Source organism: Petromyzon marinus, chromosome 18 (genome assembly GCF_048934315.1).
Source record: "Petromyzon marinus isolate PM22_M1 ecotype Great Lakes invasive population chromosome 18, UKy_Petmar_22M1.pri1.0, whole genome shotgun sequence".
NCBI classification, from domain to species: Eukaryota; Metazoa; Chordata; class Hyperoartia; order Petromyzontiformes; family Petromyzontidae; genus Petromyzon; species Petromyzon marinus.
Genome location: NC_133684.1, coordinates 4571803 through 4597532, shown reverse-complemented (window position 1 = coordinate 4597532; position 25730 = coordinate 4571803). Strand labels below are relative to the sequence as shown.

The following is a 25730-nucleotide window of genomic DNA, read 5'->3' as shown; positions in this document are numbered from 1 at the left end:
AGCCCCCGACCCCCATCAAACTTAATCCAGCCCTGCGTGGGGGTTGTGAGCTCGCTGCATGCGGAGGCTGGAGCTATAGACCCAGCATCTGTTCGGCACAGAACAATGTCTGGAAAAGTTCCAGTTTGGTGGAGGAAGTCAGACAACTCGAGTGTTGGTTTAATTATTTTTTTCTGTAAAACAGCGTAGTTCTGAGACAGGCTCTATTTTTCAGATAATTTATTTGAGGATTTGTTTTCTCTTTTATGAATTGACCCACTGAGGCACATACATCTCAGTTGCAAATGCCTACAGGGAAGATTATTTTACATTTATGAGGATTGCCCGTCGACGGGAAGTTAATCTCCTGTTGAGATTATAGCAAAGACGTTAAGAGTTAACGCACTGGCTCTTGACGCGAAAACGCCCGTGTACTGTTTAGTGTTCCCATGGACAGTACCTCAACACAATGGACGCCACTCCTACAGCACAGCGCTGATTAAACTATTCAACACGATGTGGGTCTCGATTTAAAGCTTTCGTGACTGCAAGGATTAATCTTCTTTGGTTCTTTCGGTAAAGTCACGTAGAATGTATGCTTTAACTTAGCTATTTCAATGCTAAATTCTATGCTAATTCCTTTGTCAAGGGGTGCCTCTGCGGATGTGTATGCTTTAACTTTAACATAGCCATTTCTGTGACCAGTCACAAGCTAATCACTCGGCCATTTCAATGCTAAATTATATGCTAATTCCTTTGTCAAGGCACTTTGTTTCTTCTCACACAGCTTAAAGGTCGTGATCTGAACGTGGCTTTTTTTTCACTCCAGCGCTGTCCTACCAGACAGTCTCGTCCCTTCACCTGATGAAGGCCGCTTGTGTTGTGGCCGAAACGTCGTGAGAATATTGTGTTATTTTATTTTATCAATTTATTATTTTATTCTCATTCTACGTGACTTTACCGAAAGAACCAAAGAAGACGATGTGGGTCTATAAAGCGTCTAAATGCAAACGTGCGTCAAGGTGATGTACAGAACAGTGGGCGTATTCGTATTACAGATAGGAAGAGGCAATGAGTCACAGGGGACACAAAAAAGTCTCTGACTTACACACGCACAGGAAAGTTGACAGCAGGGATGGCTGGGGAAAGGGAATTCCAGACCATGGAAAGCAAATCGAGCAAATCTGCTACTTGAGCTTACAGTGCCTCTTAAAGAAGTACCAACACAGAACTAATAACAGATTGTCCGCATATATTTTTTCTCATGGAATTATATATTTTATAATTGAGTAGAAGAGACACTGAGCGAAAACACAAACACTTAATATTAATAGAAACTAAATTGAGCTTTTACCATCAGGTAAACGTGTATTTATGACTCACTGACACACACTGATCAGCTGGGTTAGAAAACGTAACTGACTAGAGATAACCGGTCAGTATACTTAAGTATTTTTTTTCAAATTGAAACTATGGATGCATAACAGCAATGCTGGTAGTTGAAGGTACATTTGGAGGGGTCATCGTGGCCAATGCTCTTGATGCCGCTGCCAATTTATTCCCTCTGCCAGAATCCACACGTGCTACGCAGTCGGCACCCGACCTCCCGCAAGCGATGCTCTCAAAGTGTCCCACGATCTGGCTACGGGCCACCCCCTCGGTTACTGACCTCTGGGTAATACTTCAGTGCCTGGTCTCAGTAATCTGCCTTCCTCTGCTCTGCCAATGTGCCCCGTCCATCGGACCCACCCATCGCAACCTCCCCTTCCAGTCGACACCGTCATTCAGAGCTGGGATAATTAGCCGAATGCGTCGATTGATCTACTCCAAATTTTACTCGAACCATTTTTTTTGCATTAAATTACTCGAACCCGCCCCTACACCCTGCCTTCCGAAGGCAGGAAACCCCCTATAAGCCACGCCCAGTGTGACACGCCTGATCATTTTTCCAGTTGTGATTTTAGTTTTCGGCTTAGTCCAGCAATCAAACTTATAATCGATCGAGTACAGTAACCGATCACGTAAATAATCGAAATAGCCCAGCTCTAATCTCCATTGCTGTCTTGCTACATTCTAAGTCCAATCTTGCAAGTACCAAACACGAAACCAGCATAGGAGATTTGCCCTCCGTTTTAATGTCCTGTACGTTGAACCCTAAGACATGCAGCTCATGAAGTACGGGTTAATATGGTGGCCTCCCTACCACGTGCTCGCCCACTTACGGTCGGGTAGACGAACACGCGCAGTTTCCGCCCACCCAGGGTGTCCAGCGTCTGCCCACCGTACAGCTGGTAGAGCGAGTGCTGGTTCTTGATGATGTGGTTGAGCAGAATGTCGCGGGTGTTCGTGGACATCTCCTGCATGGTGTTGTCTGTGGGCAAAACCGTTTCAAAAAGGGGGGGGGGGGGGGAGGTCGTCGTGTCGCGACCAATAAGAGCTGCAAGCGTCGTCCACTGTGTGGTTGCTCTCATGGCCCTAATAAGTCTAGACGGTAAAGGTGCAGCCCTGAGATATAGAGGTAACCCCCCTACTGCAGTGTTCTTCATTGCAAGGCCTGCGGGCCACTGACAGGCTCTGGTGGCCTTTAGTGCGGCCCCTGACTTGCGGCCCCCGACAATGCACAAGTGTGAAACAATCCCACATCATCGTCGTGCTGTTAAACCACGGTGGTTTCAAATGTGTGGGGGCCCTCGCACTGATGATGTCTTGTGGGTGAAAGTGGCCCCGCACTGAAAATGTGTGAAGAACACTTCTCTAGAGGGTATTTAGCATACCCTTCCATGCTGGCCAGGAGTTTTAGAACAGGCCATTACCCCCATCACATGCGACAGACTAGCCGTGGTGCGCTCATTTATACTGCTGGGTAGACAGAGGTAAGGGGGTGAATTTAAGATTCCTGTACCGTTGTTTCGAGTACCGCACTGGGAGATTGAACCTGTGACATCTGGATTTAAAGACCAGTGCGCTGTCACACCATGGCAGCATCGCGCATCACCTTAAAAATAATGATAAATATGCCAGCAAATAAACTGAGAGAAATAATAGCAACAGGCCAGTCCTTATGTAATTACCATGTGTCCCTTACAACATGGCTTTGTGTTCTGTTTAAATGACTGATCAGCTGATTATTATAAATTCAATTATTTAATTATTGTTTATAAATGAGCTAATTTTACATACACTCAGTTTATTTTGCCAAAACATTTCAGGTGAAGCAGTCTCGTTAAAGCTGTTTGTTTTATTTTGTGCAATAGAGACTAATCAGTCATTCAATGGGGTTACGGAACGCAGTGAGCGAGGCCATCTGGAACTCTCTCCCACTGCACAAACACAGCCTCGAAGCAGTAGCCACCTGGAAGTAGCAGCTCAAGGCTCAATTATTCAGGCTGCCATCTGTCTAGGCCCTCACCTGTCCAGGCTCTCACCTGTTCAGGCCCTCACCTGTTCAGGCTTTCAGCTGTTCAGAATCTCGCCTGTCTAGGCCCTTACCCGTTCAGGCTCACACCTGGTTCAGGCCCTCACCTGTTCAGGCTTTCAGCTGTTCGGAATCTCGCCTGTCTAGGCCCTTATTCATTCAGGCTCACACCTGGTTCAGGCCCTTACCCGTCCAGGCCCTCACCTGTCCAGGCCCTCACTTGTTCAGTCTCTCACCTGGTTCAGGCTTTCAGCTGTTCAGAGTCTTGCCTGTCTAGGCCCTTACCCGTTCACACTCACACCTGGCTCAGGCCCTCACCTGTCCAGGCCCTCACCTGTTCTGTTTCTCACCTAGTTCACGCTCAGGCCCCCACTCATACAGGCTCTCACTCATTCAGACTCTAACATATTCAGCTGGCTTACGAGGGACTTTGAGCTCTGGCTCCATACTCAATCGAACATTGCGTCCAATTCCTGAAATATTGGCATGTAAAACAGTGCATTTATGATTATTATTGTTCTTAGTAGGGGAGGATGCAGTTGAAGGCCCTGTTTACCGGTGAAGGCCTCGTTGTTGGGCGCGAGGAGCGTGTAGGCCACATTGGGCCTCAGGGAAGCCTGGAGACCCTCTTCAGAAAACATGTTGGAGAACTTGGATAGATCCTCGGTCTGTGTGAGCTCTATGGCGGTCTTGGCTGAAAGAGTAATCGCACAAACTTGATTGTAAACACATTTTACTCGTACGTCGTACTGCGTGTGCATTATCGTCATCCTCGGGGGACAAAACAAAAGCACGTTGAAAAATAAAGTCCCGCATGCTTTGCAAAAACAGCCTGTGTAGGCGTTTATCCCCCCGGTATTATTTCAGTCTGTGCTACGTATTATCAAGCGCAGTTTTAGAAAGATTTTGAAAAGTGCAGAAAACTTCTGGAATTGATTTGGAAGTTGAAAGATAAACAATTTAGCAAGAGGCGGAAAAAAACGTTAAGAAATTAGATTTGAAACTGTTTAGTCTTAAGTCACTATTTATACACTAATTATAGGGTGCGTATATAGGAGACTGATTTGGCAGCGTTTTACTCCGAGGCAATTTTGTGTGGGAATTGACAGTTCACTCTCTTAACCCGCCCAGGGTAATTTCTCCAAGAAATTACCAAAAGTTTACCAATTTTTGGAAATTGAAAGTTAAATATCCTTCGCTATACTCTCCAAATAAATTACAAACCATATCTCCTGTGTGCGACCTGGGGTTACGAACTCCAAACCATGTACTGTATAACTTTGCGCTGCCCAAAATAGATATTTGAAGGTGGCATTTATCCGCAGTTCACCAACTGTCAAGACAAAACAATGGCTTTGTGACCGACAAATTAATTACTGTGCGTTTGCTCTACACAACGCCATTCCAATCAAGAAGCTTACAAGCCAAAACTTTTCCAAAAGTGTTCCTATGGAGAGCACAGGTTGCACATTTCTCCCAACCAAACCGAAGCACGTGAGGGACAAGCCGAACACAAACATCGGAGTGCTCCACAGCACCATGGCGAATACCTACGCGGTAGAAATGCACCCACAGAGTAGCAATTAATCACTCTCGTCTGTCACTCGAGGAGGCTTTTGCTTTGACAGCTTTTCATTCGCTCGTTGCGAAGAAAGTTAGAGAGGGGGGGGGGGTCACTAGATCCAGTGGTGCATCTATACATGGGTGACCCTGTGTATGTGTATATTTATACCGTATGTGGTGGTTACTTATGACCACAGCCTTTGCTTTCAGAAACGGGCGCAGCTTAAAGTGCAGTTCAAGTGGAGCTCATGGGGATGTGGCTAGGGCTGCCACACGTCTTGTTTTTCCCAGGCTTTGTCCCCTCGTTTAAAAAGAATATTATACCTCAAATTTGCTACCCGACTGTACATACATGGCCTTTCGACCACAACCTTTGCTTTTCGTAGCTGCAGTGACTAATTTTGGCTGGAACAGTCCGGAACACTTGCATAAATAACAATTTTGGCGCACAATATTCATCTCATCTTACTTTGTCCTCATTCATTTTACAAACCTCATCGTAGGCTTATAGGGATATTGGGTACAATAATAATTGTTATGGATAGGTGTAACTTGTACTCTGGTGGCAGCGCCTTAAGCTAATAATCCCGACATCTCGAAGGCAACCTATCAGCTTTCTGGAATATATGGAGGGAGAAACGAACCCCTGAGTAATGGGTGCCGCTTTGAAGTAAAGTTGAATCAGAATCTTTATTTAGACTCGAAGAATCCGATGTGGTGGGTCCGATCGTTACAACAACAAACAATACAAAAACACCAAAGGAATGCAACGTGTAGGAAAGGAAAACAAATCACTTAAAAAAATAAACAAATAAAACGAAACATGTTTTTTTTATCTTCCCAGGTAAAGCCCACTGAGGTGTTCACTTTATTTTCAGAAGCCACGTGGCCACAAATAGATATCTCACCAAAGTGGAAATTTAGAGCAACCAAACACTCTAAACGCGTGACGTCGATTCTAAATGTGGAGATGGAAAAAAACCGGAGGTCCCCGAGAAAATCCACGCGACCACGGGGGAGAAAGAAAGAGACACTCAAACTCCATAGATGGCGGCAAAACGAATCCTAATGATGTGAGTCGAAGCGAAAGTTCGCGGGATTCGGCGTCCGTCTCACCCAAGTCGGGGATGAAGACCTCGCTGACCTTGTGCACCACACCGTTGGTGGCCACAATGTCCTTCTGCTCGATCACCGCCTCCGCGTTGATGGTCAAGCGGTCCCCGTCGCAGCCGATGACCAGCGAGGAGCCCTCGACCGTGTCCACGCTGGAGCCGCTCAGGATGGCCTCGGAGCAGTGCACCGTGCGGATGATGTGGTGCGTGACGAGCGCTGCCGGGAGGGAGGGGTCAGAGGGCGGGCGGACAGGCGGGCGGGTGGTGATGGCGGGGTGAGTAGTGAACGTGAGGTCACATTAGCTGTGGGTTTGTTTCGCTTTGTGTTTCGGGCCTCCCGATCAACAGGAAGGCGATGTATCGATTAACTATCACTTGGTTCTAATTGAAAGCCATTGATTGAGTTTTTTTTTTAAAATCGACATTCATTAATGCTCATCGACATTCGTCAACATTAGTCAACATTGTCTTCGGTGGAACACAAGTTATGAATGAAAATGTTTGCGACATCAAAATTAGTTACGTCTTCCCATCTCAACCGCAATTCCCTTTCGAAGCCCCCTCCCGATCAACCTCTGCTCAGTGAGTTAATTCACTCTCCTCTGTTGTATCCCCCACAGCCTGGGGATTCTCTTCCCTCAGCCACCCATGCTATCGATTCCCCTAGCCCCCCTTAAAATTCCAGATCAAGATCTTCCTATTTTCCTCAGTTCCCGATCGGCCGTCTCCTTCTACAAAATCACTTAGTGCGCACATTTTCTCAAAATCCTTTTGACATGGGGTCACATTTAGATAAGATATTAATAAAAATGACATTGTATTACATTTACAAGCACACACGAGGTGTTTTATTTGTATGGACTGATTTACCGTTTCTGAATTTACCCTGGAAATCGCTGTAAAATTCTTAATATTCATTCCAGGAGAGTTTTGTTTGAGTTGTTTGGCCAGTAACTTTTTTTGGAATATTATTACAAGTGGGAGGAAATCAGAGTTTGTCTATCGCGCCTAGGGAAACTTCCCACAAAGTGGTACTCATGTTTTTATCAGTCCCAGAGTCATGGGATTTGAATTTGATTATCGGCATTCTGGCTGTAGTTGCTGTTTTTGAAAGTGCATTTAAAAAAAGATTAAGCATCTGAGCTCCATTATAGATCTTATCTCATTCTCGGCACACTGGCTTGAAAATGGTTATTGGTACGGCCTCAGGTGACAAATGCTAACAATTATATTCTTTAGGAATTCTATCACGAGATCATCCATTTGTATGATAGCAAATTCAGTCGGAGCCGATAATGAAAACGCGTCTTAAATTGGGCACTGGTAATTGAAGCTTTCGTGACTGCATGAATTACTCTTTGGTTCTTTCGGTAAAGTCACGTAGAAATGGAAATATTTATTTAATTTTGAATAAAAATTATTTAATTTATTTTCTTTCTACAGGACTTTACCGAAAGAACCAAAGAGTGGGCACTGGTAGTATGTTTAATAAGAGAATATAATTTTAGAAAGTGGTGTAAATCATAATCCATGGCGAGATACGGCCCATGGTGGTTACTTTACCATTTTACACCCCAGGTGGTACCGATAAACCTTCTTGGGTCATAGCCTATTCATTGGGAATAATCAAGAGTCGTTCATCATTTTATCTCAATAACACAGAGAAAGCAGTCTGCCACGTAAGATACGCTGCATGGCTATTTATATATATAAAAAAACTGGAGTTAATGTGAGCTGCAAGAAATTACGTAACACAATAATAATGCAGATTGTGTTCCGATTTTGAATTTATTTGGCGGCATGAAATGTGGTATTCCGATCCCTGTGTGGCTCAAAACATGTGAACCGATAAAATATTTCAACCTCTGGTAGGAGGAAACGTTTTAAGCAGTCATGAAGAAAACCACAGACTTCCAGCTATTATAACAAAATTTGGCACGACTTAACAACTGTGGCATTTGCCTGCAAACAATGTGGGATATCAGGAAAGTAACAGCGGTGAATTGCGTCTGTTCTTGTTTGTATGGGGGTTTGTTATCTGGGTTCTCCGTTGTCTGCTAATGGCCTGCGAATAAGCCCAGAGCACGTGTTAAGCTACCCAAAATGCATCGCGAAGTTTCCCCTCGGGAGTGTTTAGGCAGCTCCTGACTGCAGGCAAGCGGCACAGATGTTGATGGAAGAATGAACCGCTTTTAAATTCTACCGAAGTTTACTCTACATTAAAACACACAGACAGTGCAGTGCAAAGTAAAAAAAACTGGCCTTGAAATATTTAACAAAATGCTTAAGTTTTAATAGCAAGAATACATTTCAAATGTCATAACAATACAAGCTGGGCCAAAACTTTCAATTTTTCAAATGTCATCTGCACATGAACTGTAATTTTACATTGTGATCTGTAGCCAAGTATGGGTATCCTGTAAATAAAACCATATTCAGCAACGGCAGTCACCACAATTTAAAAAAAATAAATATGAACTCGAAACGGTCATTATGCTCTTTAGATGTGGTTAAGTGTACTTAAAAACAAACCTTTAACATGGTTTTCCTGGTTCATAAAGACATTTTTAACGTATTTGTTTTCATTTTCAGAGGGTAATTGTGCAGATTTCTCAATTCCCTTGCCTTATCTAGTCAGCCTTCTATATCTTGCACATTTTAAAGTGCAGTTTACCTCCCTTACTTAGCTATGTTTGAATTTGTATAAGATTATTGTTAAATATCGTCTAAATTTGTGAAATTTAAAGTGTATTTAGATATTGTTGCATTATACAGAATTCCCTTATATGAGGCAATGCATTTTGTGCCTCAGCAGGCATGAATTTTATCTCCTGGTGAGATACAGGATAGCACTGACTAAAAGATAATTGATTGCCATTTATTCGTAGTCACAAACTTCGTGATAACATAGGTTATACGAGTTGCACGTTTATAAATTTACGTACACCCATGATGCCTGGTATAGTACACGTTTTACATTTTTACCAATTATGTACGTACACAGTGAAACAATAATACTGGTAGGAACCTCCTGGTTCCACCAGCCCACAGGGGATTATTATGTCCGTCCGTCCGTCGTGCATCCAGAAATGGGAGGGGTGGGGCTGGGTGGAAAGGGGAGGGTGGGGAGGGGCTGGGTAGGGAGATGGAGGGTGGGGAGGGGCTAGGTAGGGATGGGCTGGTCACCCCGTGGTGCCCTTATAAAACTCAACGTTTAACCTACTCACGCCAGCTTGTACCCACCCTCACAGTCGGGCATATTTGCGGAATACACCACGTGCCGCCGTTGACCCTGGCCATTGGCCGAGCAACCCAACGTTCCTACCAGCTCCTCCCTCCGCAGGAATGTGTTTTTCAATTGCACAATTTATTTTTCCAATTATTTACTTACAAGCGAGTGGCTCAAACCTTGTGTGGACTGCCATCAACTGGCTCCTACAGCCGATCGAATGGAAATAATTGGTCAACATTAGGGTTGCCACTCGTACACAGAGTAATTAAAATGTAAAATCTTGACTTTCGTGACTGTAGGAGTTCATATTCTTTGGGTCTTTCGGTAAAGTCACGTAGAACAAAAAAACGAACAAAAAACTACGACGTTTCGATCGCAACACAAGCAATCGTCATCAGGATGAAAGAAGGAGAAAAGGGGGGAGGGGCGGGGGAGGAGGGAAGGGGGGGGGGTCCTTTTTTCTTGGCTTGTGTTGCGATTGAAACGTCATAATTTGTTGTTAGTTTTTTTGTTCTATCTGACTTTACCGAAAGACCCAAAGAATATAAGTAATATGTACATTACAAATTTCAGAAGGGTCTCTTAAACACCCAATTTTAACTATTTAAATGACTTGTCTGATTCGAAACCATCGTCCCAGGATATACGACTTTGGGGTGCTACAGCTGTTATGCGTGATCTTTGTCCGTATGTGATTTAATTTCGAGGTTTTCGTCTTCTGTTTCAGCGTGTGGCTGGATGAACAACAACTCCCGAGTTTAGGTCCAATGATGGCAACCGTCGTGGCTTCTTGGAATGCGCAGAATAAACAGTAATACGCACGCATGTTTGTTGAACTTCTTTCGCGCCGTACGTAGCCAACCGTGCTACATGATGATAACAGAGGGACGGGTGGTTTGTGGTCGGGTATAGAGACTGGAGTTGTACGTACGTATGTTAGAACTTCCTTCGCAGCGTAGCGGTCCCCAACCTTTTTGGCACCAGGGACCGGTTTCGTGGAAAACAATTTTTTCACGGACTGGGGGAGGGGTTCATCATTGGGTCTCTCCCCCTTTTCAAAGAATCTCTCCAGCGAAGTTTGTTGTTTACTCATCGTGGCTACTAGGGGTTAGAGCTTGTGGGCTTTATACTCAAATTGTGACAGAGACGATTGCGCAGTGCGGGAAAGAGGCGCGGACGGAAGTGGTAAATAATAAAATAATGCGGCGCGGGCCACGCGCGGGCTCACCGCTCTCACCTCCTGCTGATGTGCGGCCCGGTTCCTAACAGGCCACGGACCGGTAGCGGTCCGTGGCCCGGGGGTTGGGGACCCCTCGTGTACGGTAACGAACTGGGTGGAGGCTAAAAGATGCCGACGTGAAGGGGCAACTCCGGTGGAACCTGTTGCACCTTGTCCAGCTTCTTGGCCACTGCAGCTTCGCGGCACATTTTTAGCGTGGGTGGGGGGAGTGTTGTATGAGTTTTGGAGACTGTAGTGGAATACATTCTCCTAGTACGGCCTTACCTTTGAGGGAGGTTGGATCCTTCAGGATGCGCTCCATAACGTCCACAGGAACCTTCTCAAATGCCGCGTTGGTTGGAGCTAATAGAGTGATGGGGCCTTCCTTGGTCACCATGTCCATCAGCCCAGCCTTCTGGATCGCCAACTGCACGCGTTCCAATCAACAAAGGGCCTCTTTAATCATGCCATTTAAATGTTGATATTATTTAAATTCTATTCTTGGATTTTTGTTTGAAACATTTGTAATAATCCACTGCATATTAATGTATTTTGTTATTGTAATACTCTGTATTCTATTTAATTTCCATGAACCATTTGATTTCAGTTGTTTTTCGTTGTTTGCAGTCTCAAACCTGTTTGCAAGAATCATCTATTTATTCTTTACCCAACTTCTGGTCTCATTTGGCGATTGAAAAGAATAAAATAAATTACAACCGTATGTAAATCTACTGCTGGATGAAGGCCTCCCCACGCCGTGTCGATCATGTGGATTGTTTAACCATACTTCACCACACTGGCCAGTGTGGACCGGTTCAGACGGCACTGGCCAGGATGAGTCATCAAACTCAGGTTACCAGATTAACAGCACAGTGCGCTATTTTGCCACTGATTCACTCCCATTAAAAACAAAACAATAGAATCTCTTAAATCGATATCTGATTTAAAGTTTCAATCTGTGTTTCAATTTTATTATCGTAATTTTAAAAAGTAAAAAAAAACAGGACACAATGCTATTTTCTTTTTTGTTTGGCTCTGCATTTAGTTTGGTCTGAACTTAGCGTTTATGCGCTTACACTTTTTCCGTGTGCTCAATGATATTTTAGTGAGACCTGCATCATTTGTTGAATCTCTGTGTTTTTAATGTTTGCACTCTGGAAGCTGGGTTTCTTTGCCGTTTGCTTTGACACTGTCTGCTCGCAATGGGCTCTTTACTTGGCTATAAATCCTGGCAATCTCCGTCAACCCCCAAGGCAGAATCTCGCGTGAAAATAAAGGAGAGAAGTATCCAAAAAGTATAAATTATCTCATTCTGTGTTCTATTACGTTTCCATTCCATTCAATAGTTAAATGCATTCCTTTCGCTCCATGGCAAGCAAAACACGTGGGAAAGTTTTCCACAACACAACAGTTACATTCTGACAACAACCAATTCATGTTCCAGGAGTGTATGTTATTCATATTTCATCCACGGGAAACAGTTACTGAATGTTGGAGTCACATTAAGTCCCGAGCAGCAGTCCACACTGCATGCAATTGCTCCATGAGCTGCTGTTGTTGATAATCAGCTCCTTGGAGTGACTTGGACCATGTTCTGGTGAAGTCTCAAACGTTGCCATCCACATCGGGATTTCATAGAACCGCTCCTCTTGCATTACAGGCACGTGTTTTGGTTCGTGTACCGAAAGGAAAACGTAATCAAATCTTCTGACTGTATTATTACAAATCTCAGTTTGACTTTCGCTATGCTGACATCACGTTTTGCATCAATACCCCCCCCCCCCCCCCGACTCGAATTGGATTTGCAACCGAACAGTCCCAGTGCTCTCTGGTGTTTGCTGGGTTGGCATGGTTCTGACGAAACACACGTGCCTAAAGTGACCTCTACTCCCGCGCTTGCCCCAATGCAAAGCACGAGAGATGGTATATTTTTACCACTTTGCCTGCAACCTTTCCATTTTCGCTGGCGTTTCAACTAAAGCAATTCGATTCTATTTTTTTTCATACATTTCAGTAATTTTGTCGAGTCTCGAGTGGCTGCCGGGGTGACGAACCAAATACATTCTAGATACATATATGAATACAAAAAAATTAACCCATCGATTCTTATACAAAGAACTGAGCTTAAGCTACGCATCGATGCATCATCCCACCCCTACAAAGAACCCAACAATCATGTCTAATTTAATTCAAAAGTAAAGCTGTAATGCAGCTGACGTGTGGTTGGGTTTCTTACATTAAAAATAACGACGACCTTTACGCACAAAAGCCTCACCGAACCTGAACACTTTTTTTCAGGCGCGACCAACATTGGGACGTTTGGCCAATTCCCATGAATTCGTTTTATTGCTGCACGTGGCAAGACACGCATGAGAGGGACTAAGCACCACATATGTAGATTCAAACATCCATTGCTGTACTACCATCTCTTGTGCACCTACCTCTCAGCCCAAGCCTACGACATCTGACATTCCCAGGCAAGTTCACATTCGCCAGGAACCAGGCGCGGTCTGCTTTAGCTTCCGAGATCCGACAAAGTCGGGCGCGCTCGGGGCTACTTGTGTTCATTCTTAAAGTTGGGCACACGTGCACGTTGGTGAGAGGGCGTTGGTGAGGATGGCATTGGTGAGGAAGGTGTTGGTGAGAGGGCGTTGGTGAGAGGGCGTTGGTGAGGATGGCATTGGTGAGGAAGGTGTTGGTGAGAGGGCGTTGGTGAGAAGGCGTTGGTGAGGATGGCATTGGTGAGGAAGGTGTTGGTGAGAGGGCGTTGGTGAGAGGGCGTTGGTGAGGATGGCATTGGTGAGGAAGGTGTTGGTTTAGAGGGCGTTGGTGAGAAGGCGTTGGTGAGAGGGCGTTGGTGAGGATGGCATTGGTGAAGAAGGTGTTGGTGAGAGGGCGTTGGTGAGGATGGCATTGGTGAAGAAGGTGTTGGTGAGAGGGCGTTGGTGAGGAAGGTGTTGGTGAGAGAGCGCGTGCCACGAGTTCGTGACCTTCAGCGTTGACAGCTCGCTGTCCTCTTCCAGGATTTTGCGGATGTTGTTGGAGACCCTTGGGATGATCCCGTCGACCATGTGCAGGACCCCGTTGGTGGCCAGGATATTCGGCTTGATCACGCGAACGCAGTTCACCGTCAGGATCTGCGCTCTCGGGCAAAAAAAGCAATTTGCTTGCCTGGGTGCGTGTGTTGTGGTTCTAAGCAGCCACTCGCCATTTGACAAATTGCGCTCGGATACGGCCACGTGCTGCGTGACTTTGCATAAGAACGGGTCACGGAACAACTGGCTCACGTAAGTAAAAAGAAAGCAAATGGAGTTACCGTGTAATTACACGGCATGGCGTGTAATTACAGACACAGTCCGCAGTTGGGGAGAGAAAAAAATAATTGCGTAGTTATTACAGATGATTGCCCTGAGTTGTGTCGTGCCACAAGGCGAATGTTAACTACAACGTAACCCCATTATCTTGAAATGAAACATCGCGTTGCAGATGAACCGGGTCGCGCAAGTCGTGAGCGAACTGACGGTCGCGGGTGTCGTGTCCGTCATGGGGTGCGTGTGACGGCGGCCTTTCGCGTGTACATTCTTTGCGTCCACTCAATGCGGGTCGACCGTACATTGCCTGTATGTATGTTGAACTTCTTTCGCACCGTGAGCAGCCAACCACGCTAATCGGAGGCGCATTTCAGACGGCTGCAGAAGCACGTCTGATTCCGCGCAGGTCGACATTGCTGAGGCAACACGCAGCTCAACAAGACATCACAAAGTTGTCAAAAGCGCATTGCCTCGGTGCGTTCTTCTTCCTGAAGAAGCTGCGTTGCAGGGGTCACCGTCAAAACCCATTTGAGCAAATGTAACCGACATTTGACGTTATTGTATTTTTTTTTTCTTTTGATGGGGATTGAAGATGGGGATTGAAGAGGACCACAATGCACTTCTTCAGGAAATGTTGATTCTATTTTTTTTGCACAATGCACGCAAGGCTCTGTGTTTTTTACGCATGTTTTTGCCTCGTTTGAAACTTCTGGGTTTCCAGCCTGCACCATTATCCCATTAGGACGGGGTTTTTATCGTCTTTTACAGCTTTGACAAAAATAATCAACAAACTCAGCCCTTATTCTTGTTTCTTTCGGTAAAGTCACGTAGAATGGAAACAATTAAATAATAAAAATATAAAAAATACAATTCTCACGACGTTTCGACTGCAACACAAGCTTGATTGCTTGTTTGTGTTGCAGTCGAAACGTCGTGAGAATTGTATTGTTTTATATTTTTATTATGTAATCGTTTCCCTTCTACGTGCCTTTACCGAAAGAACCAAGAATATGAATCCCTGCGGTCACAAAAGCTTTAAATCAAAATTTAAACTCAACTCTGTTGCGTTTCACACGCAGAGAAGCGAGGCTGCGTTCACCTTTCTTAGCATGATTGGCTACGTATGGTGCGAAAGAAATTCAACACATATATATTTTGCACATACGTACATTTGGCCGTCCCCCTCCCCTCCCCCGTTGGCCGGGGCCATCCCGTGCCGACAAAAACATTGTGGTAATATCGAAACAACTCCCCGAAGGCGCGTTTCGCAACATGCGGGGGTAAATCTCGCGTCAGTGTTTGTCTATAACGTCGCCATGGTGTCTGTAGCCGACAGCTGTAGACGGTAGTCCTTAGGCGCCGTGAATCCTGTCTGATTTGGCGCGGGTTGCCAACATTTTTTTTGTACCATCGTTCGTTCGGGACGTTGAAGCTAGGGCGCCACGATTAATCGATTTCAAATCGAAATCGCAATTTTGAACAATGCGATTAGCAAATCGCAAAGGCTGCGATTTCTTTGCGATTTGAAAAGTCCTATTAATTTCTTATTGGAAATGTTTGAATTTCTTATTTTTTGAAATTTCATTGATTTAACTTAACAATTGTTCTATGTTTGATTGCTCTATTTCAATTAAAACATTTCAATAAACACATGTTGGAAGCAATTCATATCTTTTAAGTTATCATCCTTGCATCAGAATATATAGAGCAGTTCATATATTTGATGGTATCATGATAGTAATGCTCCATCACGTGTTTTAAATCTATTACACAATGAATATTGAACTGAAGCTTGACTTGTTTTTTTTTAAATCGCAAATCAAATCGCAATATCTGTCAGAAAAAAAAAAGCAATTAGATATTTTCAGCCAAAACGTTCAGCAACTAGTCGAAGCCTCTTCGCGCGAGCCCTAAGGTCGACGGTGGGGCGGTGTCCGTGGTAAATCCGCCTCCTCCCTCACCCCCCCAACTCGCCCACGGCGCAGGAAGACAACTGATGTCGACTCGTTTACGGCGACGGAGCCTCAACCCCCGCATCGACGCGAAACCCACGCGTGTGTATAGCCCCACTGTGGCCTTGCCTACCTGCTACCTACAACAACAACCACCACCATCACCACCACCAACACCACCACCACCCACCTCATCCAAACACATTGACTCAAGGTTGTACCCCTCTGAGACGTGGAGCGGGGAGAGTGTTACAATGACCAGGCGTGCAGGAAGGCACCAGTGTACATGTGCTGAACATCATTTGCAGGCCGTCGAGTGATTGCCATCTTCCACAAACAAACGCCAGCGCTATATTTATACCATGTATGAGAAAGGCGCGTGGCACATCTTTGATACCAGTTACCGTATTCCTTGGATTATAAAGTTTCCCCGAAAAGTAAGAAGCACTCCAAACTTACGCCTGATATTCAAAACTGTCCGGTGCTTTAGAGTTCCACAATTCTTATCGCACACACACACACCTACCGGAGTATAAGACGCCACCCTGTTAACTTTCGCTTTGAATTACAGCGAAAAGAAAAAAGTGCGTCTCATAATGCAGAGAATATACGGCGCACAGAAACGCTTGCAACGCCGTGCATGCCTTGGGATTATGCTTCTGAATCGAGGACTTTTCAGAAGATTGGCCACAGCAAGTGTTTGGCGAAGAACAATCCGACACTTTACCTTAATCGCTGCTGATTTTACAACCTGCCCATGAAACTGGAACATCGCGGTGCGGGGGATGTTGCCCCACTTGTGGACAATCTCGTGGATTTAAAAGCGCACAATGTCAACGCGACCGAACAGGCGGATTGCTTGTTTGAGGTTCCCTGAAGGGATAATCAGCGGGATCTTGTTGGATTTCCGACCGGTGCAAGCCCGGAGCCCGGTATGGCGGGGAAGAGAAACGCTTACGAGCAGCACACCGTTCGCCACCATCGCAGCAGCGTGCAAGCTTATAACAGTATTGCTCATTATAACGCGATTTCTCCACAACGCGGTGTTCTCGCGGGAACGCAGCGAACGACCGCGTTGTAGGAGAACAGAGAAAAGCGGGCGGGCCGACTCACGCCGTTGGGCGACTGCTGCACGTAGATGGAGCGGCCGGACTGCATGGAGGCGAGCGCAGAGCCGGACTTGAGGTGTCGGGAGAGCAGCCTTTTGTTGACGGCGTGCGACAGCAGCAGCGACTTGAGCACCGCCGGGTCCTCCAGCTCCGCTGCCAGCGCCTGTCCCGTGACCCCCGCGCACACGGCAACAACGTAGCAGCGAGGGCAGCGGCAGCCCAGCACCCAGTGACGTAACGAGCGTGGGGGGCAGGGGGTGCCTTGCCCCCCCCCCCCTCCCCCCGTGGCCAAAGCTACGAGTTGGGTCCCCCTTGACAACCACCACGAGATATGTTTTCAACAACGGTGTCAAAGAACAAAACGCTTATTTCGCGCAGACGGAGCGCCTCCCCCCTACAGCGTTAAATGTTCGAGACCGTGAGCGTCACGATTGTGATTAGGCAAAGAGAAGCCACGATATCGAATAGCCTCGGTGCGACCGTGCGAGACAGATCAAATATTGGGGCCTCACCTGACTGATTGCCCGCACCCCCTGAGATGATCATTTAGTTTCGCCACTGAACGCAGGTGATGGGTGGACCGACTCTCCGATGAGTTTATGGTTTGTGCCGCGTGCTGTTTGGCTTGATGTCTGACATTACTCCGCTTAGGAGGTTTGTTCTGGCACTGAACTGAGGCTCCCAGTAGATGCAGCGATATGTCGGAGAGCGTGCCGTGCCAGAACCTGAATTTTTTTTACTGCACGACCGCGAAAACCGAGCCTGTCTTAATGGGTGGGCTCTTTAGCCTTGTCAGAGCCAATTGAGATAAAAAATGCAATGACGTTTAGAGCTGTAAAGAGTTCAAATGTGACCATATATCAAGATTATATCAAATATAGGAATGGTCCATCCAGAGTGTTTAATAATGTTTTTGACAGCAGGGAAGGATGGGTAGAATTCTATAAACCATGGAGGTCATTGCGATGGCATTTATGAAGATACTCCGTAGAGTGGTAATTTGAAGAAGAGAGGAGGATAATCTTTAGCCTGGACTTTTCCACGTCGACCGTGCAAAAGAAATATAGCCATCGCTATTACGTGAGAGACCTGGCATGTGTTTGTATAATCAAGTGCAAATATACAAGGTGTACAATTTTTTTGTTTTTGCCAATTTCAGTGATTACATTTAACGTTGTGAAAATAGTTAAAAACTATTTTCGCAACGTCAACGTTGGTGACTCGTTCAAAGGACGTGTGGGGGAGTTATCATGTCCTGTTTGTTCGAAGCCATTGAGTGTAGAGGAAATTCTACGTTCCTATGGCGGGGCAAGTTTATCTATTGGACAACCAATTATTACACAATTTGGAATTGCTGCGAAGACTAAACAACATGCTACGCACGACTCAAGCATATTAAAGCGGAACTATAAATGTTATTTCATCTTATTGGCAAGGAGCACATTTTTCAGGGTTTTATAGAAAGTGTAACGTAAATGTTGTTTGCGTAACTTTTTTAAATATATACGAGCTCGTTTTTTGAAAGAAGCATACACAATTCCGGCGAATTTATTCCACGAATTCGGCTGTTTCCACTGGGCCCACATCTAAACATGTATTTTTCCAAATTAGTAACAGTTTCCATCCAAGCAAATAAAGTACAAAAAAAATAAGTAACGCGAGTAGAAACTTTTGCTGTTTAGGTATTTCTTAAAATATTTATATCGGTAATAATGCTTAATAACACAATTTCCATTTCAATGTTTGTTTTTATATAAGGCGCAGCCCTGCAAGTACTCGCTCACACCACTGCTGACTCAAAGGTCTCCACTAGAGGGAGCGCTGGAGAGGCTTTATGGAGGGTATTTTGGTCTACTCTTCCACGCTGGAAAGACGTCTCGATACTTTACGTCTTGACGCTTCACCCCACCACGCGCGACCTGCCGATCGACTCAGCTGTGGTGTCGTGGGGGTGGCGGGAAGGATTTAAGTAACTTGTCCATTCTTTTTCTTACATTGCAAAGAATGAAGGTGTACATTTGAATTGTATTCAAGAGCACGACACACTTAAAAAAATATATATCGCTGAAATAATATTATGCTGCAGTAACAATACTTTGCCCTGTGCAATGGAGATAACTTAAAATATCGAAGCGTGTGTCATTTATAATTGATTTACCCGCACTACCACACGTTTGTCCATTACAGAAAGGACGGATAACCTCAACCGAGAAGTGTCACGTGTTGTCTCGGGAACCCTTACATAACTTTATGGCCGCTGGTTTTGGTAAAACTAAAAAAAAAGGTTTGAAGAATTATTGAGATTGAGCGGGGCGCACTTTGAGACTACATCGTGCTAATCATTGGAGATGTTTAAACGAGGACTTGAACTACGCCTGCGATTTAAAGCGTGACTGTTTTTTGTTGTTGCAACCACTGTAGTTAATATAACCATGACTGGTATTGATCAAAGAGCAAAATTAAATATATTTTCCTCATTCTTTTTTGAGTGGAATTTGGGAATAATTTACGAGTTATTGTCAATTCTGGTAATAATAATACTGCTTCCTCGGGGAAATAAACACTTGTTCTCTCAATATTTTTTGGCTCCAAGACCATCTGTGGCCCAATTTTGGGCAAAAGAAGAGCACAGCACTTTCAGGGACACTGGCTGCGATCGGAGGCTGGGGGCCTGTGAGTTGTGACTGTGGCATTTTTGGCCACAAACTTATCCTACAAAGGAAGGGCCTTCTGCCTATCTATGGAAACTTTCACATTTGATATTGCGGTTCAATCAACAGGCGTAACGTGTCCACGGTCCTGACCCTGCTCTTGCGAGGAGAACCGGGACGAGTAGTCGATTAGGTCAACTGATCGACTAAAATCGAGTTTAAAACCAATTTCTTTAGAACTTATTTTTGTGTCCAGTTTGTTGTCCCCCCCCCCCGCACCTGGGATCAGCACAGTTGGATACGTACGGTGCGAAAGAAGTCCAACATACATACTTAAATATAACACAAAAAATAATCAACGCTTTTTGCGGTCGATTATTTGGGGCCGTTTTAAAACTGGTGGCCGGCCCCACATCCTGCCTCCAGAAAGTGGGAAACCCCCTAAGAACTTCGGTCAGCGTGATGCGGATGATGCCTTCAATGAAGCCAACAAGCCCCTACCTATCACATCGAGTCCAGCGTCGCACATGGGAACTTTCCCCCCCCCCCCCCCCAACTATTTTCGTGTTAAATTTCGATTTAAAGCTTTGCGTGACTGCAAGGATTCATCTTCTTTGGTTCTTTCGGTAAAGTCACGTAGAATGAGAATAAAATAATAAATTGTTATTTTATTTTATCAATTTATTTTTTTATTCTCATTCTACGTGACTTTACCGAAAGAACCAAAGAAGATATTTTCGTGTTGTCCGTTTAGTCGGTCGAGTCGTAGGCCTGATCAGTCGGTCGAGTCGTAGGCCTACTTAAATAAATCGGACAGGCGAGCTCTGGCCGTGAGTTATCGTCGATGAGCGGTCACTGCGCTCGTGAACGGTGCGGTGGGTCGTACGCACTGCGGGAATTCTCTCCCACGCCTCGTTGGTGGGCATGAAGAAGGTGTAGGCGCCCGGCCCATCCAGGTCGCTTCCCAGGTCTGCCTTGTCCACCCGCGCTTTGGTGACCTTGATCCCGAGGCCGTCGACTGTCTTGTAAATGCTGTTTAGTGGGACAACTGCAAAGCGGAAGGAGAGAGCAACAAATTACGCTCAGCCAGTTCAGTTGGTGGCACACTGGTTGTTCCACTGTAATATGTACCCGTTGAGACACGAGTTTGATTTCAGACCACGGATAACATCAGTGGTGAGTAATATATGAACCCATCCTGGATCTCCCCTGCACCAATCCGTCCTGACTTGCATGCTGACGTATGGTCAAACAACCCCCACGACCAACACGATCTGGGGAGGTTTTTATCCAGCGGTGGATTGACAAAGCTCCGAATATAAAAAAAATTTCGTCGCTATTATTCGACTTGACGTACTCAAAGTCAATCTTGCACTGCTGAAATGACCGTGGCCTGGTGCATATCTCCGTTCCGTGGCCCAAAGACGGTGGTGAAAATATCAGATTCCAGTGGCAGGTGACAATATCCACGGTATGAGAAATGAGAACAGAGTGACCCCACTTACTTGCTGGGCAGCCTGTTTGTCCGGACAAAGATACGTAACCAGGACAGCATTCGTACGAGACAGTCCTGCAAAAAAAAATATATGCACAGGTGCAAACCACATGAAGGACAGGTAAGGCCCACTGAGCTATGTAGCTCGTTTTCAGAAGCGACCTGGTCACAAATGATAGCTGAACGAAGTGGTTTCGCACGTGAAATTTTATAGCAGCCAAATACTCTAAATGCACGTTTCTAAATGTGTACGGAAAAACCGGAGGACCCGGAGAAAATCCATGCGACCACAGGGAGAACAACAACAAAAAAGTTTTACAAATTGATGAAAAATTTGCGATTTCAGAGTCAACTTATGCCTCCAAATGATTCACTGGTGATAGACCGCAGCATCATGAGGCGACACGGTAAAGGCGCGGCTCTGCAAATACTTGCTCATGCTACCGCAAAAAGGTCACCACTATTGGGAGCCTTAGAGGGCCCTCATTGAGGGTATGTTGACCTATTCTTCCACGTTGACCAGATGTCTCAAAAGACGAGAGAGTAATCCACACTTTTTCCCACCAGAAGCCAACTGACAGTCGATTGTGATGCATCCATTTACATTTCTGGGTGGACAGAATCGTGGAGATTTAAGAAACTTGCCCCATTTTAAAAAATTGAATCTTGGTCAGAATATGTATTCATCCTGGAGAAATCCAATGAGCTCTGAAGCTCTTTCTCACAGACGTCAACCTGCTGTGCTGGGAGATCGAATCAAACCAGCGACCTTTGGATTGCAAGTCCGGTGTGCTAACCATTTCACCACAGCAGCATCAGCATAGTTAGGTCAGCTTCATGACGTATTTCAGACTGCCTCCATATAATGAGGAATGTCTGTATAAACAATTAAAGATTTTTGGAATATTCACGTTTTTGTACTTTTCAACCATATGCCGACTTCACGCCAATTTTCGACACCGACACATTTTTTTACTGCCAACATGCTAGTGTGGGTTTGTCAACATTTGGTGTTCTTCTGCAGTCGAAACGTGAGTTTAACACTATATCATTGCTAGCAATTGCCCCTCCATCCCTGGAATTGTCTACCATGATTTTATGTTGACATTAATCCTGTGCTGTGAATTAGACCAAAAAACCCATCTATTGTGCCACGAACCATTGTAAACGTCTACATGAATTGAGACTTCATAGCCCTTAAGTATTCTTGACAATCGTGGCCATGCCTTCAGATCTTACTCTTTGGCTTACACATTCGGCACGGGGATTATTATAAATTATCAAGTTTCAGGGAAAAATCCCATGTGTCCAGGTCATACTGGGTGAGGTTTGGTGGATTTTCACAGAGCAATCAGATAAAATAAAATGTTCCCAAGACCAGTTCCAAACATAATAAACACAACAGGGCAGGTCTTGCAAATGTTTGCGTAGCAGTTGATTTTAAGCAAGGTAAGGAAAACTGGACCCGAGTGGCGAATTAAGAGGGGAAAGATAGAAAGACAAAAAAAGTACTCCTCGCTAGCCATGTTTTTTTTTCTTTCCCCCATCGCTATCGGGTCGCTATTGTGCGAGAGCTAAAGAAGATTACACGTCCCTAAGAGGTTGCGTGTTCCATGAATGGAGCGCCCCTATATTTGAGTCCCCCACATTCCATGCTAACCGCTCTGAGGAGCGGCTGCCATTGTGTCCCAAAGTCCTATGTAAGGACAATGCACAAATGTATAAATATTTTTTTCCTATCACAATTTTTTTTATCGTTTACAATTCATCTTCGGGACATTGGGATTTTTTTTTTACACAGATGTAGTTAAATGCATTTTTAATGTTCATAAATAGTCAAAGCATGTGCTTAATAATTAACAGTAAAAGTTAAAGCTAAAGATGCAGGCCTGCAATTGCTTGCTCACGCCCACTGCTGGCAGAAGGACCCTGCTCCAGAGGTAGCTATAGCGATCCCCTCTAGAGGGTATTTGGCCTACTTTTCCATGCTGTCTAAACGTCTTGTAACAGGTGGAAAGGACCCACATTTTGCCCGGCCACAAAATACCCACTGATCGATTGCTTTGGCTCACGGCAAAATTAACATTAAAATACCGTCATTTGACCCTCCGATTATATCATATTGTTTCAACTTCACCTTCACAAAAAAATTGCACTCACAAAATAATAAGCCAGTGAAAACCGTAAATTAGTTTTATGTCTTCTGGAAGCTTGTTTTAACTACAAGACAAATATTTTCCACCTCAAACGCCCCCATTCAGAGTTGAGTCTATAGGCTCAATGAGCTCGCAAGAATTCTACACAAAGGTGTTGTTTCTTTCATCAATGGTAAATGCATTCCTGTGGCGTTTCCCCGACTGTGTCTAAACATTGCGGGGAATGGAAACGCACACTCGGCGTATTTACCCCCCTTGCTCATTGCCTATCTTAACTGTAATTGAGCAATCAATGCATAATTCCTCATTTTGTTGTTGTTGCTAAAATTCATCGAGATACGCGCTCTGCTTTTTGTTGTATTCACGTAAGCTTTTATCACATCCGTCCTTTACATCAATGCGATCTTCAAAGCTGTCATTAAGTACACGATTAAACGGCGTTTACAATTAACACAATAAATGGGCAATGGCATTTGGAAGCAAAGCGCGGTGAGATGACGCACACAGTTGTATAAAATCAATGCAACTGAAGTGGCTTGCAAAAAAAAGAGAAATACTTAAAAATGTAACTTTAGCCCTTGCCACTGAAGTTAATGTCACAAATTGCCCGCAGACGGCAGCAATGAAGGGCCTTGCAGAACGGATGGATGCGGTGTGAGGGGGAGCTTCGGTTCTTACGCAGGACGATTGCAAATCTTCTTTCTGTACCACAGTTGGCAAGACGAGAAATACTTCTTGCCATTCTCGATTTGCTGCACAGCGCACATGTTGGGTCTGCGCAATGCACGCGCACACACGGCGAAACCAGAAATGAGCGTTTACATTTCACGTGAGTTTATGCACAACCGCTTAGCAAATATATACATCGATATTTTTGTAATACACATGGTGATCAATGTGTATAGGTGACCCACTAAAATATTTTGGAAAAATAAATGTATCGAGATTTAATTTTCATTTTTTACCCAAACCTATCTCAAAGCACCTCTTGAAATAGTGTAATATTGTCCCAAAATACTGTGTATCAATATAGCCATCGCTTTCCCAATATTTATGAGATTGTAATAGGGTCATTAAAAATAAGTATCTATACATATACCGCCCTGTAAAATGAATGCATTTTATTTTAGATATTTTTGTGCAATCAACCGGGCCCATTACGTACATAGCAGTTTCTTATATTAACTGCCAGAAGTTTGAAATAAACCTTGACAAGTTGCATGAATTTTAAAGCCCATTACTAATGTTTTCATAACTATCAGCGAAAAGCCTTTGCAGTGATGATTCAACAAGTGTACACAATGCAACATTATCTTATTTCATAAAAAAAAAAATGCCGGCATTAAAATATTTTTTCACTCAGAAATCACGAAGCAACATTTCTCGCGGAATAATCATATTTGGTGAAAGTTGCACAACTTACCCTTCTTTTATGGCACGGATCCGGCTGTGAGTGAGTAGCCGGTCTATGGCGGACGATGAGGCATTGTGGACTAACCACAACACCAGAAAAGCCGCAAAGCCAGTGCTCCACTTGCACTCCATTCGGAAGAGTTCTGAGCGAAGACCGGGGATTTGCTTCTCGTGGGAAGTGGCCGAGTCGCAGCAAAGGGCCTTATATCAAGCTGCTTAGCAATGGCCACCCGCCAGATAAGGGCTCGTGTTTACATTGCGATTAGCAGTCAACAGCTGCGGGAAATAAAGGCTGAAGTCACTAAAGACCTCCCTCGCTCCCTCCCTTTCACTGCCGCCCACTTTTTAGTAATGTTTGGACCACTGCCAAGGCGATTCGTGGGAATGGCATTTTGTAAATGTAAGTCGTTTCCTCACTGCTAATATTTGGGGGAGGGGGGTATTGATTATTAAACAAAAATGTCATCTGAAGCCTCTTTACTGTCATTGTGTAGTTTTTCTCGCACCTTATGTGTCCGAGTCAGATTGAATGCCGTCAAGGTTTGTCATGATTACGGTACAACAATCATGACGGTGTTCCATCTTTGGCCACGGATAACATCGATTGATATCTGAACCGGTTCTGGATCCCCACTCCCCCCCCCTCCATTTCGCCAAACCGCACCGAGCGGCTTGGTGAAGTATGGTTAAACACATCACCATGTCCGACGCGGCATGAGGGGGCCTTTGCCCAGCGGTTGTTTGACAAAGGGGCTCAAAATGATCGTCATTTGTGGCGATAATAAAAAAAAAACTGCTCAACTGTAGTCGTAAAACAATATGAGTGGGGTTCACGGTGAAGCAACGCTCGACAGGATGGGAGCACCACTGACCACGGAACAAAACGACCAAGCGGCCGTCATAAAATAGCAAACGTGTCCTGCCCTGGGATAAATAATGTTGTTCAGAAATCAAAGGGTGAATCTGCAGCAGCTGTGCTGTAATGCACAACATCTCTCCGTAAAAGAAAGCACAGAACGAAAGGATAATGCCAAAAGAAGTGGCTTGCGATTATTATTATTGAAATAAATGTTTCAGCACGTTGTCAGTCTACTTGTGGATGAAGGCTTCCTTCCCCGTACTG

The 25730-nt window shown here is 44.8% G+C and overlaps 1 protein-coding gene across 1 annotated transcript in view; it reads right to left on the bottom strand.

Annotated features, from left to right (window-relative positions):
• The window catches only part of LOC116943592 (transforming growth factor-beta-induced protein ig-h3-like), a 37313-nt gene extending 12439 nt beyond the window's left edge, over positions 1-24874 (bottom strand). Inside the window, exons 1-10 of the mRNA XM_032956560.2 lie at positions 24618-24874; positions 23873-23968; positions 21049-21113; positions 20434-20591; positions 16897-17055; positions 13511-13657; positions 10806-10947; positions 6074-6286; positions 3951-4088; positions 2202-2350 (exon numbers count right to left, since the gene is read on the bottom strand). Of these exons, the coding sequence (XP_032812451.2) occupies positions 2202-2350; positions 3951-4088; positions 6074-6286; positions 10806-10947; positions 13511-13657; positions 16897-17055; positions 20434-20591; positions 21049-21113; positions 23873-23968; positions 24618-24739 (1389 nt within the window). The 5' untranslated portion in view covers positions 24740-24874. The remainder of the gene's footprint in view (positions 1-2201; positions 2351-3950; positions 4089-6073; positions 6287-10805; positions 10948-13510; positions 13658-16896; positions 17056-20433; positions 20592-21048; positions 21114-23872; positions 23969-24617) is intronic.
• Between the last annotated feature and the right edge of the window lie 856 nt (positions 24875-25730).